The sequence below is a fragment of the Vulpes lagopus genome, chromosome 7 (genome assembly GCF_018345385.1).
Source record: "Vulpes lagopus strain Blue_001 chromosome 7, ASM1834538v1, whole genome shotgun sequence".
Taxonomy (NCBI): Eukaryota; Metazoa; Chordata; class Mammalia; order Carnivora; family Canidae; genus Vulpes; species Vulpes lagopus.
The window spans coordinates 95,888,899-95,907,226 of record NC_054830.1 but is presented as its reverse complement, the minus strand read 5'-3'; the positions used below and the strand labels follow the sequence as shown (position 1 = coordinate 95,907,226).

At 37.2% G+C, this 18,328-nt stretch overlaps 2 protein-coding genes across 13 annotated transcripts in view; one reads left to right on the top strand and one right to left on the bottom strand.

Moving 5' to 3' along the window:
• BNC2 (basonuclin 2) overlaps window positions 1-18,328 on the bottom strand; it is a 443,558-nt gene that overhangs the window by 278,098 nt on the left and 147,132 nt on the right. For 11 of the 12 annotated variants that reach the window (XM_041761505.1, XM_041761503.1, XM_041761506.1 and 8 more), the window contains exon 2: window positions 16,979-17,179. The exons of the other annotated variant lie outside the window; for it this stretch is intronic. In XM_041761505.1, coding sequence (XP_041617439.1) covers window positions 16,979-17,179 — 201 coding nt within the window. The remainder of the gene's footprint in view (window positions 1-16,978; window positions 17,180-18,328) is intronic. 12 annotated transcript variants of the gene reach the window in all.
• LOC121494730 (dachshund homolog 1-like) lies at window positions 15,807-16,971 on the top strand. The gene is made up of 2 exons (XM_041761509.1): window positions 15,807-16,015; window positions 16,091-16,971. The coding sequence occupies exons 1-2, from the start codon at window positions 15,896-15,898 to the stop codon at window positions 16,502-16,504; spliced, it is 534 nt and encodes a 177-aa protein (XP_041617443.1). The 5' UTR covers window positions 15,807-15,895; the 3' UTR covers window positions 16,505-16,971.

Genomic DNA, 18,328 nt, shown 5'->3' with positions numbered 1-18,328 from the left:
TTACCTAGCTCAATAAGAAACTGAATGAATGCATGAAAGGAAGGCAGGACAGAATCTGCTCTATTCAAAGATACTGAAAGGTAAATTAAAGCGATTTCTCTGGGTCTTCACTTATTCATTTTGAAACCAAGGAGGAAGTAATTCTAAATGCCTCAATTGCTTAGCCAATCCAATTAGGACCAAAGACAACTGGGGGAGGGATGAGTGGGAAAGCAGTTTGTCCAAAGTACATACAGGTAGTGAAGTGAAGATCATTAATGAAAGTCATTAGCACCTTAACATTTTGGATCTTTACTCATTTTTATTTAAATGAGAAATAAAGCAAAGATGCTACCTGTGTACTAGAGATTGTATCAAGACTGTGCTGGTGCCACAAAAATTAATGTAAGCATGCAAAATACAAACTACTTCAAGTACAGTCCCCCTGCCTCAAATAAATAGCTTGATCATTTTATTAATCATTCCTCTATAATTCTGAATACAATTTAATATTTCAGTAAATTGTGAAGTAAATTTGCATACATAAAAATACGGCAAAGCCCACTTTTGCACTATGCTTAATTTCCGCATTTTATATTTCTGGAGAACAATATGAAAGGAAATGAAACTTCATATTTTTCTTTTAGAAAAGTCAATTTATAACATAATTTTAATATTGATACACTAACAGAAGACTAACATTATTAATCATTTTGGGATAGCTTGGACTTCCAAATTTGTTGGAAAATTATTCACCTCAGGGACACTTGGGTGGCTCAGGGGCTGAACGTCTGCCTTTGGTTCAGGTCCTGATGATCCCTGGGTCCTGGGATCCAGTCCCACATTGGGCTCCCCGCAGGGAGCCTGCTTCTCCCTCTGTCTGTGTCTTTGCCTCTCTCTGTGTTTCTCATGAATAAATAAATGAAATCTTTTAAAAAATTATTCACTTCAGGCAATATGAGTATAATTTAGAAGTATTTTCACTGAAGCAAAACATACAAACGTACACACTCTGTATGTTATCCCTCCTGTGGCCAAAGCACTGATATTTCCAGTATTGTTAAGATCCCTTTTGAAAACACACTTGAGACAGCTTGTGAATGGGCATTCTATCAGGTGTTTAAATGAAATAAATAGATAATTTGGTATTCTGGAAAAGTAGCTCCATCTAATGCACCCAGTTAACTGCTACAGTAGCATTATCATCATTGAGCAACAAAGGGCAGTGTATTCTGCCAATAGCTTTAGGATGACCTTTGCAATGCTGACTAGTCCGTCAAGTTCCATCTCTGAGATGCAAGGTATAGACAGGGATGGTTTATTAACTGAGTTAGGAACCAAAGACCAGGGGACTCCAAAAGGGTAGGCATTTCATATTCTGAAATGGAGCTGCTTTCCCTACAAAGAGAAACAGTGCACCATGAGGATCGGGCTGAAGAGCCCCATGTTCTCTCCCAGAGCACTAGCCTTCTGTGTTGTAAAACTCCCAGCTATTAGGAAAAAAACATGAGCATCGTTTTCCTCCTCAGCTCCATTTCTAAATACTGCAATGAAAACCCAACTGTGAATTGCTAAAATGGGATCAATGACAAACTCTTGAAATAAAGCTGAAAAAGAATGTTGACATCATCTCAGAGTTTCAAACAAATTGTGATAAGTCCTGCTTTATTTGAGATAGTTTCCAACCACTACTACTGGGATGGATCGATAGAACTCAAGAGGACAGCAACATGGGTCAGAAAAATGACTCTTTACAGAACTGAGAAATTTCTTCAAGGATCACCTATAGAAAATCAGCCTTTTTGACTCAAGAAAAGTACTTTTTGATTTAAGAAAGTTAACTGTGACTATGGCAAAGTGACATGCTTAAACTTGATATTCTCTTAGGGATGAGCACGCTTTGAAGCTCATAATAAACTTGAAATGGTTCTGTGGAATGTTAAGGCTTAATGTAGATGGTTGGTGCCACTGTCATGCCTACACAAAACTATGTCAACCTGGAAATAACTGAATTAACAGCTTCAGGGTATTTAGAATTGAAGGTTTGCTTCCCCCACCCTCCTTTTTTTTTTTTTTTTTTTTAAGAATTTTACTTTAAACCACAAGAAGCTGTATTAAGTTTCCAACTTGTTTAGCACAGCTTAAATTAAAATACTTATTTCAGTTTAGAAAGGCATAATGATCACCACCCACTTCGTTCATGTTACCTTCACATTATACCATTCTCAAAAAGTATAAACACAGCATAGAGAGAAATTATTGCTTTAAAATAGATGCAAATATGGAACAACAAAACAAATATAAAGCACAAATGTCATTTTATAAAAATTAATAGCATCTAGAGTGTATTTTTCTTTTATTCTCCACCACCCTCTTTACTTCAGTGCTCTCCTCCTCTTGTATTAAAGATATTTCTTATCTAATTCCCAGTTGAAAGGTTTCTGAAAGTAGTAAGTCACAGCTGTGTTGACATGAACTTGAACATGGCATACCAACGTCATTCAGACACATGTACAGATGCTTCGTAACAAGCTGCACCAGTCACTTGATTTGAAATACCTGACTTAGAGTAAAACAAACTGTTAATCTCTGATCTTTTGTCTAGTTCAGTTCTTCTGTGCAGTTTTGGAAGCCAACCAACAGCTTATTATGTTAACATCGGGAATGACTCCCTTCTGATTGGTGTCTGATACTGTCCAGTGATGCTGCTCAACAAGGCCCTAGACAGAACCTAGGCATACCTAGGCCCCATTGGCAGATCATTTTAACAAGATGCTCTTGTTTCCTGTTCCCACAAAAATCAATAACAGGATGACCTTCAATTTGAATTTCAAACCAATTAATTACCTGTTCTCTTGAAAATGTTGATATCTGATTTGCCTGGAGAATTTCAATTATGAATAGATTATATCTTTTAAAGAGCCCCTTCAAGAAATTTAAATAGACACTGAAAACTTCATCTTAGACAATATAAATGATGTTTTCTTGAAGCTTGTATCAAATATTGGCCTTGCCTGAACTGGGATGGGGAAGGTTTCCCCTTGTGGTCCATCTTGTCCTCATGACATCATAATCAATTGCCTGGTAAATTACAGCAATCCCACAAAGATTTAGGGCCAAGAATCACTGCTGAAAGGTGAGATGAAAAGCTTTTTATAAGTGGAATTCAGCTTTTCATCTACATCAATGACTGATAAAAATCATGGGATTCTTTTCAGAGTTCAGAAATCTCCCTTACTTTCTCTTTAATTCTAAAATTCTTACTTTTCCTACCTTTATTATAATACTTTGACCATTTTTTTTTGTTCTGCTCACAGGTTTTTTTTATTTGTGGGTTATAAGAAGAGGAGTTAAACTTCAAAACTATCAGTACCAGAAACATATTTACCAAATCTTTTTTTTCAATTGTGGAAAAAAATGAATTTGGTTCATCTAAGTGGGGAATTCCCAAGATGAATGATCACATGCAATGAAACTATTATCTTCATCCATTAAAATATTATCTAAAACAGAGGTTTCTATCTGGCAGCCAGTAGGCTGAATATAGCCTGCAGATCAGTTTTGTTTGGACCACACACTTTAAAAAATATTTGAAAAGGTTGCCAAGATTTAAAAATCAGGAGATTTCACATAAAAATCTTGATTTCTGGCTTCTCATTTAAAAAGACAGGTGGAGGAGAAGGGTTAAGAGGAGGAAGGGAAGGAAGACGAGGTAGAGGAGGAGAAAGAAAAGGGTGAGGGAAAGGAGGAGGAGGTGTTAGAACCTCTCCCAACTTGGGCCTGTGTTCCTACCTGGTAACAACTGGCTAAAGCTGAAGAGCTTTCTGGTCCACCACAGACCCCACAAGACTCACTCCACCTGTTTAATTTACCTTACCTCCATATGCCCTTTTAGGCAACTACTGAAATTAAAATGTCACACTACTCCAAAGACAGTTTGTGGAGCTTGTGGAAGAAAAAAAAGGGGGGGGGGGCATCTAGGAACAGATTTAAAAATACATATCTCATGGGCTTAACCAATGTAAGACAGTGGGTAGCAGAATCTCAAAACACACTTGTTTGATAAAACACAAATGCAAAGTCATTTTCATAATTAAAATAGTTTTAAAAAGCAAATCCAGAACTGATGATGTTGTCTTATATAGTGAGTAGTCTGACAAAGATTTACACTGGTTTTCAATCAACCACATGCTTCTCTACAGCCCAGAAAAGATGTTCACGTTAAACTACTGCCCAGATCTATGTATCCATTTTGTTCCTTCACATGTTAACACTTCTGCACTTCCTTTCTAGAATGATCATGTAGTTAAGTGAAAACTGACCCTAATGTGAAAATAGAATATAGCTTCAAGGTAAATTTTAAAAATCAACATGTAGGATGCATTAACATTGTAGCAAATACTCATCTTTACTGGCTCCACATGTATGCCACAATATGGCATTCATATATTTAAACTAAACAGACATTATTGCAGGTTCAAATGACCCCCAAAATCATGTCATATTTCTTTAAAAATGATTATTACCTAAAAGCAGATGTTTATGACAAAGTCACCAAGCATTCCTATTTGCTTTTCTTTTTTAACTGAAATGAAGTACAAGAAGAAAATCTTTTATATTTCACTATTTCCAATGAATCACAGCAACACAGTATTTCTACCTATTAGTGGATTTTTCAAATTAGGAGCACACTGTATTAGCAGAAGAAAGAAAGAAAACCTTTTTCCTTCAACTACACTAACAGGCTATCTCTGATGTACTGGACAAATACAGCAATGCACTAAATAGTTCATAACACAATTACATAAAAAGTAAAATTTACATCAAGTTTGGTATAGTGTTTTGAAATTATATTTCCTCTTTGGCCTACATTCTTGAAAGATTCGTTTTTAGTTAGGTGTTTCCTTCCTAAGAGGGAAGCATTTTTCTTACATTTTCACCTTTAAAAAGTAATCCTTGAATATATGCCAAATTTACATCACAATCAGACTTTAATCCCCAAATTTTCTTGACTCTTATCAACTTAACTTTAATAGTTCACAAAATCACAATGATCATACTAATTCCTTAACTCCCAGTTGAAATCAGAAAAGAAAAAAATACCCTAAGTATGAGCTCAATAAATATAGTGTTCGGCCTGATATCTGAACAACAATATGATATATTCCTTATGGGAAGTACTTTTCCTTAATATCCATTATGTTTGAAATTTTAGCAATTAGAAGCAGACACCTGGAACTCAAATTATTAATATACCGCTCCCCGCCCCTTTTTACACTTCTTTTGAAACCATCTCTTAAGGTACTTCTTAAAGAGATGATCCTATGGGACAGCATGCATATAAATGTTCACATTATTTTCTTTACATCTTGATATAATCTAAGACTAAACTTAATCTCTTTCTTTGTTAAATAGCTCTAGAAAAAAAAATTAAAACCCCTCGATTGTAAAATGACAAAAAAACAGGAGTGCCTGGCTGGCACAGTCGGTGGCAACTCTTGATCTCAGGGTCATGAGTTTAAGCCCCACATTGGGCATGGAGCCTACTTAGAAAATTGATAAAATTCTTTTTTTAAAAAAATTTTAAAAGATTTTATTCACTTATTTGAGAGAGAGACAGAGACAGAGATCACAAGCAGGAGACATAGGGTAGGGGCAGAGGGAAAGGGAGAAGCAGGCTCTCTGCTGAGCAAGTAGCCAGATGCCAGGCTTGATTCCAGGACACTGGGATCATGACCTAAGTCAAAGGCAGATGCTTAGCCAACAGAGCCACCCAGGCACCCCCAAAAATGATAAAATGTAAAACAAAAAAAAAAAAGGCAAAAAACTAAAACAAGAATACTAGGTAAAGTATAATTCGTTACATTCATGTTGACTGGTCAACTGTAACATTTTAGAAAGGGAATTCTATGAAAAACCACAGTAATTCCCACCCATGATGACCAAAGCTTTATACTGGTCTCCTCAAGGCAGCTATAACTACATAAAGCAGTTCTAGAAGACTCCTGATTTTGTTATTTTTGTTTGCACTTTATTGTTTTAAGATGAAAAATGAAGTATGAGATGAGTGTTTAATATTATTTAACCTGTGTTGTATTGGAGATTAAGATACTGTGCTCACTTAACTCCTTCCTTCTTTCTATAAAATAGGCTTATGTTGAGGCTCAGGTCAGCATTCTGCATTTGTCTTTAAAAAAAAAAAAGTACAGGACTACTGACATCTAAAGAACAGTGGGTTATCAGAACACTCAGAAGGCAGGTTTGACTGGCTGGTTTATTTTATTTATTTATTATTTTTTTTAAAGATGTTATTTATTTATTCATGAGAGACAAAGAGAGAGAGAGACAGGCAGAGACAGGCAGAGACAGGCAGAGGGAGAAGCAGGCTCCATGCAGGGAGCCTGACATGGGACGGGATCCCGGGTCTCCAGGATCAGGCCCTGGGATCAAGGTGGCACTAAACCTCTGAGCCACCCGGGCTGCCCCGACTGGCTGGTTTATTGAGAAATTACTAAAAATAAATTGTTTGCACAAGTTAAAATAACCAACTTCTCACTTTTACCAAAAGGGTGTTTTTAATATAATGAACATCCAAGCTTCTCTGACCATGAGAAAACCTGGAATATATTATACATGCATGAATGTGGCCCAGGATGCAGGATATGAGATGTGCTTGCTATCAACAGATTAACACTTCATTTTCATTACTCTAATCTCACCACAGGCTGTGAACACTCTCTTTTTCTTATTTGAACAACAATGGTGCATGAAAAACCAAGCTGACAGGCAGGCAGGGTTCATTAAATGCATAAGGCCTTTATTCCCATAACATGTCTCACCTGTATGAAGCCAGGGTTCAGGCTTCCAGGCTGGCTACTGAAACAAGCTCTCCCAGATGTTGGACTTCCAACTCTACCCTTTTCCACTTAATTTATGATAAATGTCAAAAATAAAGTAAAAATAGAAAAACTATTTCCCCCAATGAGCTCTATTTAGTAGATAATAGAATTGGTAACATATTTTAAGATTTATTCAGTTTCATGATTACTTTCCACAGTTGCTCAAGAGAAAAAAAAAAAAGTGGCAAGGAAGGAAAACAAGGAGACATTTGAAGTTTGAGTCAAAGACTCTCATCTTGGTGTCTCTAACCCAAGTTTAGTTTTGACTTGTATGAGGAGAACTATAGTTTGTCATTGATTTAAAATAAGAATCAATCAAGCTATTTCCAAATGAATGACACTGAGCTTCACCAAAAAGCTATGCTCAAGGACCAGAAAGCTACAAGGTGTTAGGAATCATTACAATGAGATTCTTAAAATTCCTATAAGGGGGGGGAAGGGGGAGAGGAGCCATCCACACACTCATTGCATCCGAGGCAACCATTAACAAATCCTCAACAAAACTAGAAATAAATCACTTGATTCTCACAACCAATGGACAAGTGTACACTTTCTGCATGTCTATGTACTATATATAAATGCACTACTATGTAACAATATGAATTTTTAAGTACGTTTCATAGCAACTTAGTAAGTCTTTCCACAAAGTCTAGAGGAGGCCTTGATTTGGGTTCTTTCTGGTACTCTAATTTTATACCTTCCCTAAAAAAAGAAAAAAAAAAAAAGGCAATATTAGATAAAGCAGCAGATAACCTAGCTGACTTAGGTTTTGACAAAAGGTCAACAAAGAATGTTTGTAGGCATTCTCACTCAAGGGACCCTTTCTTTTTTTTTTTTTTTTTTTTTAAAGATTTTATTTATTTATTCATGAGAGACACAGAGAGAGAGAGAGAGGCAGAAACACAGGCAGAGGGAGAAGCAGGCTCCATGCAGGGAGCCCTATGTGGGACTGGATCTCGGAACTCTAGGATCATGCCCTGGGCCCAAGGCAGACACTTAACCTCTGAGCCATCCAGGTGTCCCTCCCCCCTTTTTAAGATTTTTTATTTATTCATTCATGAGACGCACACACACACACACACACACACACAGAGAGAGAGAGAGAGAGAGAGAGAGAGGGAGAGAAGCATAGATATAGGCAGAGGAAGAAGCAGGCTCCATGAAAGGAGCCTGACGTGAGACTCCAGCATCACACCCTGGGCCAAAGGCAGGTGCCAAACCACTGAGCCACCCAGGGATCCCCAAGGGACCCTTTCATGAATATACTTAGCATATAATTTTTGCCCATATCTCACAAGTGGCCTCCCAGTCATGTCCACTGCCCTCTAGCACTGGCAGAGGGCACAGGAGTGGCCAGCTTTCTTTACCTATACCTGATTAGGTACCCCAAACAGCCATCCTAATGATTTAAGTCAATGAAATCTTTCTTGCTTAAATTTTAAAAGAAGGAAAAAAAAACATTATTAAAACCCTGCTAATGGAGGTACTCATTTTAATATTGGTTTTGTTATTATATTAAGCCAGCTGAAAGCAATTTATTTTTGGCATGTAAAATATTCATTATCCTAAAATTTTTCTTTTCAAACCCCTCAGTTCAGGCTCCCTGATCATCAAATATGGGTCCTAAAGAACTGTCTAGAGAACAAATAGAAACTTAAAAACTCCTTAATAAAGTTGAAAAATTCATGACAGTCACACAAAAGCACAGCAGGTATAATACTGGAAGCTATGTCTTTCCCATATAGAATAATATTTTTTAATCTTGTCAATTTTAACAATCTCTCTGCCATGTAAGACAAGGAGTTAAAATTTATTTAAAAACAGTGGTGAATCCTCCTGTTATGTATACTGCATGTTTTCAATTTCAATTTCCTAATGTCATCCATTACTATTAGTTCTGCCATCATTTTAATTCCCTTTTAAAATGTTTCTGTTAACTCTTATTAGCTGCAGTTTGTTTCAGAGTCATACGTTCCACCTACTGAAGGAAAACTTTACATGTTTTCTTCCTTCTGAGGATATGCTTTCTTGTACAGACATAAGTCTAACTGTATAAAATCATAAATCCAAGAATAACTTTAAAAAAAAAAGAAAAATAGAAAAGCAAAATCTCTTTTCAGCTTAGTACTTTCTTACACAGGCAAAGGATCAAATTGAGCTGCCTTTCAGCACCTCTGAACGATAAGCCTGTGCCCCTGGTTAGACGTTTTTATCATGCCCTTACTTACCGAACCCTTACATAGCAAAACTTGGGACAGTCTTCTTGTCAGCACTTACACACTGAGGACCACAACTGAGGGTGGCACCTCTTCTCCCATACCTCTAACAGAATAATGTATTGGCAAAAAAGTCAATTTGGTTACTGTTACATTTCAGGTGTATTTCAATTCTTTACTTAGGATAAAAAGAGCCAGTGCAAGTGGGGAGAAATTCATAAAAGGAGAGAAAAAGTGAAAGAGAATAAAGTAAGAAAGAAATCAGGTGTTTGGGAAATGGAAACAGGAAGAAAGGACAGACTAACCATGTATTTATGTCATTAACTAAATTGCTGCCAATGAAATAGAAATGAGACTTAAATCAACCCTTCCCCCTCAACAACACACAAACCCTAAAGACAGTAGCAAAATAACACTGCAGTCCAAAAATACTGAGTAAATAAGATGTCAGATATGCTCAAGAGAGTCAGTGTTTCAATGAGTAACTTCCTACTGTTCAAGATTATTTTCATTTTCTTAACAGGAAGAAATGAAAAACTGATGGGCTTAATTAAAGAAAAACAAAAGGATATTATTTCACTGTTAAAGGATCAATTCTTTTTTTTTAATTGGAATGATGATTAATAAGCTAAGAATCTGATTTCTAAGCTAGCCAGTTGGAGTAATGCATTGTTGTTCCACAAGCATTCCCATTCAGGAAGACTCTGCGATGAAGAAATGATACAGTGCTTCTTCGTCTCTTCTCCTTATCTCTGACTCTGTGACATGAAGTGCTACACAGAGTGTTTGAACAAAATGACACTGCACATAGTCCTCATCCAAGTGAACTCCAGTTATAAATTCTTCACCTTAGGGTCTGAATGTATACCATGAAATTTGCTAGGCTTCCTACGGGGAATGCAGAAATTGAAAAAGAAGCGACACTTCTATTTTTCCTATTCTCTAAACTTTCTTTTAAACCTGGGGAGGGAAAAGGCAGTACAGGTCAGGCTCAGTGGGACAGAGGTACTGTGACTGTCACAGTCCCAGGCATCATTTTTGGGATGTCATCTGCATATTAAAACTTTCTTACAGCTTGAGTTGCTCAGAATGTTTTTTTCAATTTATTCTTCTTGCCTGTTTACTAGTTTACCTTGTAAGAAAAAGTCCCCTCTTTCACACAGTGCTTTGCTTGTATGTCTAGATATGAAGGCCATTATTCCTGAATTATACCTCTTTTCCTTTATTTCTCCAAAGCTTAAAAATAGATGTCAAAGTTCCTTGAAAGGGTCTTTGACTCCTTTTCTCCCCCTTGCCCCCATCCTTTAGTAGATGAAGATCACCAAGCAAAATGTGGAAGCCAGCTGCTGTTCAGGGAAATAAAAATGGCATCAGCTTTGGCAGAGAGAGGTGAGATCAATCATTTCCTACAATCCCCAAACAATCTCCTGACCAAGATCTAGAGAAAGGTGGTTATGTAGCGGCAAAAACATACTACGAAAGGTACAGAGGTATGAGAGGATTTTCATGTGGTGAAGAATTCATTCTACACAGATAACAAACCAGGCCCCAAATCTCATGTGAAAGAAAATCTTGGAACCATTATATTCCATGTTCTTTGGACAATAACAAGCGGGAGTCCCAGACAAAATTTCTCACTGAAAAAGTCATCCCACGATTCACTCTGTTCTCCCTACTACCACAAAATTCCCTGCCAATATTCTGTGAGAAAAAAAGGAGTTAATTCTTAGATGGATTAAAACACCAGGATTCAAATTATGGACACAAGCTAAAGCAAATTCTAGTTTCTTCTTGAATTCTTTTTGATATATATATATATATATCAATCTCAAGAGTCCCAAGCTGAGAAAATACCTCTTAGGTTATACAGAGTCATTAGCTATTCATGTTTATAAGGAAAATCCTCTCGAAACCTTTGCAGATTGATATGGGTAGATGCCCAATGTAAGTTTCTTTAAGTATGTGTAATGCACATAAGGTGGGAAGGGAGAAGCGCTAGAATTTTTGTTTTTCATTGAAGTGGATGACGCCAGCTCCCTATCTGTAACGGTCTGTTCCTTTGGAATCAGCTCCCTGTGTCACAACGACCTGGCAAACTTGAATGCTTTCACTATCACTGGAGTCCTTGCAATCCTGCTTTGGCTGTGACCCATTCACTTTTGCCCCAACTTCTCAGAGATGCCTTACTCAGCATCTAATTAGTTAGGGAGGATTTGCCGCGGCTCTTAACCCTGACACAGGAGTGGGAGGATGTGCTGCTGTAGTAGCCTAAATCTGTACTGTCACTACATTAATCAGATTTCCATAAAGCCATGCATGAATAATTGGATTTATCACTGAATATTAAGATACACTCATAAATATAATTATAAAAAAACATCTACAATTATAGATAAGATATCTGCACCTGTAGGGATTTATTTTTCAACTGTGGTTACTTGATTTACCTTAGCACAAGACTTTAACAATTACACACAGAGTGCCAGTTTGAAGTTAGCAGAAATAAGAGAAAAACAACTTCAAAATGATCGCCTACTATATGTTCAAATTCACTGAATGTGTTGAAAATAAACTTGAAATTTGTGTACAGGCTTTTTAAACATATATACACATCTGAATATGTGCATGCTTCACTTGCATTAACATGTACACAAATACCATGAATATGACCCTACTACTCTCCCACTGCATTACAAATTAGACAGTATCTGTTAAGTGAAGTCTGCATGTTATACACAGACTTACAAAGTACGGGCCAACACACAAGCACTTGTCTATACTACAATTTATGTTTTAACAATCATACAAATATTCCTAAATATTCCTATTCCAGCATTACATCGTCAGAATGGATGTTAGGAATTATATTTGAATATATGTCTATAGTTGAAACTTCAAAATAAAACATATTATCACTCAAATTAGAGAAGGGAACTGAAATTGTAGGTAGCAGCCTAGTAATTCAACAGGCTGAAATTACATGCTTCCTAATATAAATATTTTCACATCAAGACCATAAGTTTGGTCAATTTAAGACGTGATTACCAAAACATACCAACTGTAAGAAGGGGAGTAAAAAGGGAGGGAAAAGTGCAGAAACCTAGGGATGGATGATGCCTGGCAATGAAAGTCATTTTCAAAGACCATTAACTATCAACTGCTTTACTCAGGGCTCTGATTAAATAAGAATATACATCCCATGTTAAAAGGAATATCTACATGAGTAGGATAGAGTTTAGAATAAATATGTATTATACACACAATAAAGAAGAATCAAACCATGATATACAATTAGACATATGACTTCTAAGAAAAATTGTATATGTGTCTTATAAACTGTTAGTGAATAAACATTTAAATTATTTGAGGGCGGGAAATAGGAAGTCAGACAAAACCACCATTTCCACTTTAAAATATAGATTCAACAAAATGAAACTGTGTTTGCCTATATGAATAGAAAGAACTAAAAGAGTACTGGAAGAAAAATTCACATCAAACATGCTTTTAAATGGATTCCAGCAATGTTATTATATATTTCTTACAATATATTTTATTTATCATTTCTCTGAAATGTGCTAGATTTTATATTAGAAAGAAAGTTTGCTTTACTCTGTCATATCTCTGGTGAGCAGACGCTCTAGTATTAATGTAAATCGTTGATTTAATTTTTAGCTTTCTTGGTTTGCCCCTCACCTACCTAAGAAATGATTTCTCTGGTGATAACTAACACATCATGCTAATGAGAGAATCTAATGCACAATAGAAAAATGTCACTACTAATAATATTTGCATGAAGTTAAATAAAGCAACTGTAAGAGAATGTCAGACAGTTGTTCTTTAATAAGACACAGTTTCACAATGAAATTATGTTGTTAATTTTGTTACATCATTGGGTGAATCCTAAATTACTACATAATGATGCAGAGAGTCATTTATAATTCTAACTTAGTATTTGACTTGTGTCTGAAAAGAGACCTTATTAAGGGATCTACATTTTATTTGAAACAGGTTAAATATACCTCACCAATAATAAAAGGTAAATGCCCCTAATAATGTGTAAAACATGGGCTGGAGCCATTTACCTGTTACAGTTTCATGTCTGAAAAGATTTCAAAATATATTAGACTACTGCATGCCTTGAAGTAGGTACAAAGAATTTTATTTGATAGTCTCTCAAATGTAAAAAATATGTACAAAAATAGAAAAATCACCTTTTAAAACCTGATTTTAAAAAAAGAAAAAGAACTTCCACAAGCAGACACTATTTTCTGCTTTTAACAATACTTAATGAGGTTAAAATGGGCAAAATAATGTTCTAGACTTCTGGAGATTAACACAGAAGATGAGCAAAGGGTTTCTGGTCATTCTCGATCTGTCACTGATCAAAGTAACTCAAAAAAGAACTTCCTTTACAGAAGTCAAGAGTCATGCCCTTTAAGGTTATCAAATATTGTATGGGAAAAAATTATCCTTTTTGAAAAATCTTACTTAAACATGGGAAAGATGCAGAAAGGAAAATGTGGTAAAATGATCATTATCTTGAATATAAACGAAACATACTTTGTTCCACTAAATCTAAATTAGCTTCAGTCTGTGATGCCTTTTTGTTAGTATTAGACAGACAGATTTACATATAAGCAGATCCAACTTTGCTCATACAAAAGACAAAGAGTTTTATATCCCTACTTCCTAATTTACCTCTAGAAGACACAAGACTAGATTATTAAACTCCAGTATTCATGAGACATTGCTACAAGTTTTGTTGTAGTTAAATAATACTGATGGTTATATCTCAGTAACTCAGTTTTGAAACCTGCTAGCTATTCAGTCTTTTCTAGTATTTAAAGAAATGATGTGGTAAATTCTATAGTTTTAATATTTTTACAGAAAACTTTGAAATAAAAAAAAATAGACCCAAACAATCCTTTTCATGACTTAAATCAATTTTTTCTTAGAAATTAAAATAATCACAATACAGAAAAACCTCTTTATACAGAATTCTGCATATTTGATTAAAATGGACAAACTTTTACCTGTAGTAAAACAAAAGCTGGCTTACTGTGTATACTGAAACTAGTATTCCTTGAAACTGTTGGCTTCAAGAAAATCATTTCAAGAAAAGTGTCTTTTCTGTGTGCACAGGCACACACAGACAGTCACACACACACTGAATCAGCATTGCTGATAAACTATAGGTAAAGAAAATAAGCATATTTTAATAACATGTACAGCACATATATTTTTAGATTTACACAGTCTGAATTTAGGTTTACACAATATTTATACAAACTACCATGTCATCCTGAAGGAGGAAAAAAAATACACATATACAGTCTTCACACGCTTTCCAAAAATGCACAGGAGGTAAACATTTAGTAACCATGACAGAAAAAGGGGGGGGGGGGGTGTCACTAACTATATTAAAACCAAAAAAACCTATATGTGTGTACACACACACACACACACACACATATATATAGTTAAATCACAGCACTTTTTAAAATTGTGATTTTTCTCCCCTTATTTTATTACCCTGTTTAGTAAATGGCATAATACTATGTAGTTTTATATAACATCCCTTATGAATAAATTATCTCCCTATATTTCTACTCTTTTCATATAGTCAACTGATGCCAAGACACATGCATGCACACAGGTAGAGACAAAATAGATCTTTGCATATTCACAAAGTCAAACAACTGAATCAAAGACACCATAATAGCTTGGTTGTACAAGTTTCTCTCTCTGAGTGATTTCAAATTATTTTCCTAATTCTGATCAATCATTTACTTTTATTAGTTTTTTAGCTCAAATGTTTTCCATGACTTAAAGTCTCCTTAGATTCAAATCTACTTGGAAATGGGCTAGTGCCAAAGAAGCAATCTAACACCATCTATGTGGTTCAATAGCCATTTATCAATTGATCATTATCTCTATCTGGTTTTATTAACTCTTTTCTAGCTAGAGGGAGACCTAAACCAATCTTCCCTTCTCACACACATGACCTTCGCTAACTCAAGGAAAAACCCTAAACGTGACATCTAATTTTTTAAAGTGCGGCACGAGTTGCTTGTTCCTACAGTTTCACAGAGTGAAAACACGCTGTGTTACAAGCACAGAGAGAGCCACCCAGGCAGGGATGTGCCTCAGAAACACACCTCTCAAAGCACTCTACAATGACAAGGAATATCTCTGGGAGGAAATGAACTTTTTAACTTGCAAGAATGGGAAATAGCTCATTAAGAGTTGCTTATTGGGTTTATGTTGATTGCATTTAAATCCCAGCTTACTGTATCAGCAGTAATCAGGGTCCCTCTACAGGATATGTCAAAATACACCTTATTCAAATGCCTTTATCCTATCTAGAACGGCATAAAACTGTTCGCTAGCTAGATGCTACAAAACCCTGGCTCTGTGCACTGGCTTTTGCAGATGTACCTCTAAACTTCTGATAGTTTACAGCCTAACAAATTGTTTTCTTTCATTAGCAATAATTTTTAAAAATCTAATTAACTCAATAAAGTACGTAATTCTTATGGTCTCTTACCAGCAAAACAGATTTTAGAAAAAGAAAGCAATTGCAGTATTTTTTTTCCAATGAGTGGAACAGTACCAATTTCTTAACTGCCATCTACTTAAAATCCAAGTGTATTTGCCAGTAATACTTTTCATGCTGCGTGGATGATACAATCATGCTAACTCTTTGCTTTGTGTGGGTTTGGTGTAGGCTTTTGAACAGCAAGACGTGTCTAGGAGGGAGGCACCAGGGAACTTCCCTCCCTCGCTTGAGCACAGTCCAAGATGAAAGTTTCTGGGTTGTTTCCCTTCGCTTCCTCTCACCCTCGCTCCCCCTCGGAGCCGCAGAGCCAGCAATTGTGCAAGAGGAGCCGGGCGTGCAGGGCGCGTATCACCAAGCGCATGGTACGAGCCGCCGGCTCCGATGATTAATTATCAGTTGCCGCCGGCCTCGCACTAACACGTCGGCTTTCCCGGCAGAGCCAGCACACCCAACCGCCTGCAGCCGGGCCCGGACCGAGCAGCGGCTTTAGGGAGGACGCGGCGGCTGCGCCCGAGTGTGAGTGCGCCGGCCAGCGCGCGAGCGAGCGGGGGACGGGCGAGCGAGCGGGGAACGAGCGAGCGGGGAACGGGCGGGCGGGCCGGCGAGTGTGCGGGAGCCGAGCGGCGCCGGCGGGAGCGCAGGGGCGAGCCGGGAGGCAGGCGGGCGGGCGGCCGCGGCGGGTGCAGAGGAGCTGGGACCCGCCGGCACTGCCCGCCACGCGCGCCGCCGCCTCCTCCTCCTCCTCCTCCTCCTCCTCCTCCTCCTCCTCCTCCGCGACCCTCCGCGCTGGCAGCGGCTCCTGCACAGCCTCCTCTCCGCAGGTCGGAGTCGAGCTGCTTCCAGCCCCGTGAAGTCAGCGGGGCTGTGCAGAGGGGCCCCTACATGTTATGGCTGTTTGTTTGGAGAACCTACTCTGTCTGAGATAGCACTTTGACGAAGTGATTAATACAGATAGACCGATAACATTTTTGGGTCGTGGCTTTTTTTTTTTTTCAATCTTAAACAGAAAACAAAGAAATAAAAGTCTTCCCATGACCCAGGCTATACTGTGAAACTTTGCAAAGAATGCCTTTGCTTTGCTTTTACTTCAGTATCCTTTCCCCCTTTTTCTTTTAAGGAGCCCTCAGGGAAACCATGAAGTAACCCTGCACATTCCAACACCACAGTTATGACAAAACAGCCTAACTATGAAGTGATCAAATTTTTAAAAATGTTTAGAAAGAAAAATAACAGAAACAAAAGTCCATATAACAATTCAAGGTTTCTTAAAAAAAAAAAAAGAAAAGAAAAGAAAAAAGAAAGAAAGAAAAGAAAAAGTAACTTACCTGTTGGGACATTCTGAATAAGAGGTTAGTATCAGCGTTTTGCCATGTCCCCATGAACCCTGGTTCAGCCGTAGTCGTTCTGGTTCCGAACTGCATGGAGTTGTCAGTCCAGGAGGCTCTTAAAGTCAAGTCTCTTGCCCTCTTTGGCTCTCTGTCTCTCTGTGTCTCTCTTTCTCTCACATCCACTTCTGCCTCTTCTGACTGAAAAGTGAAGGTGGATTTTTTGAGCCTCTTGGCAGCCAGTAGCAGGAGTGTGGTGTAGTTAAGAAGCTGGCTGAACTGTGCATTTCATTTGGGAAGGGGGAGATTTGGGGGAGGGAGGGGGTCAGAGCTTCTTTCGCACCTTCTGCACAGATACCCCTATCATTTATGCATAGATTGTGACTCCCCGAGCTTGCCTTTGCTCGGTTTAACAGCTGCCTGTCAGGTGTGCAGGCAGCACTGGAGACCCAACCATCAGCTTCAAACTCTCAGCCACTGCATGTCATTGGATAGCAGAGCTAAGAGTCAACTGCACTGTTCCACTGTCAGGCACCAAATGACACCCTGCACTAACCCCTCTCCAAACACACAGATAGATACACACTTAGGCACACTCCAAGCAGCACCATGCTCACGGACGACACACGGGCTGAAGGGAAGCTGAGGCCCTTCCCAAGGAAATCTTCCCAACAATGCTTTTGGGTGTAACATGCAATATCTGACATTAGTCTGTACTTTAACATTTGTAAACTGCTCTGCTTAAACATTTTTTTTCTAATTACACTGCAAGAAAGAAATATATTCAGCTCTAAGAGAATGTTAAGTTCGTTCAGTTGTTGTCTAAATGTTAGCTCCTACAAGTCATATTGTACGTGCTGGCCTATTTATAACCACATATAAACTCCTAGAGAAAATAATGTACATAGAAACTTGACCTTCCATTCTGAAAAATAAATAAATAAATAAACCTAGCAGTTTTTTTGAACATAGAAGATGCACAATAAACATTTGCAAAATAAATACATACTATTTAATATCCAGTTCCTCTGGTCATTAATTATTAAATTGGATGTTAAGTAATAAGAAATTGAATGGCAAGGAAAAAAAAGTATACCTTTTCTTAAAGCTCACAAATAGAAAAAAAAAAATCCTTTGTTAAAGTTCCTGGATGAAGCATCTACAACATCCTCTTAAATCATTAAAAAAAAAAAAAAAAAAGAAAAGAAAAGAAAAGAAAAAGATGAAGAAAAAAAGCCTGTCCCATTTTGGGGAAAAAGTAATGAATATAAAAATTCCATTTTTCATTCAAGATTTCTATGGAAAATTCTATAACATTTTTGTGCCTGATGAAATATAACCTGGATAGCA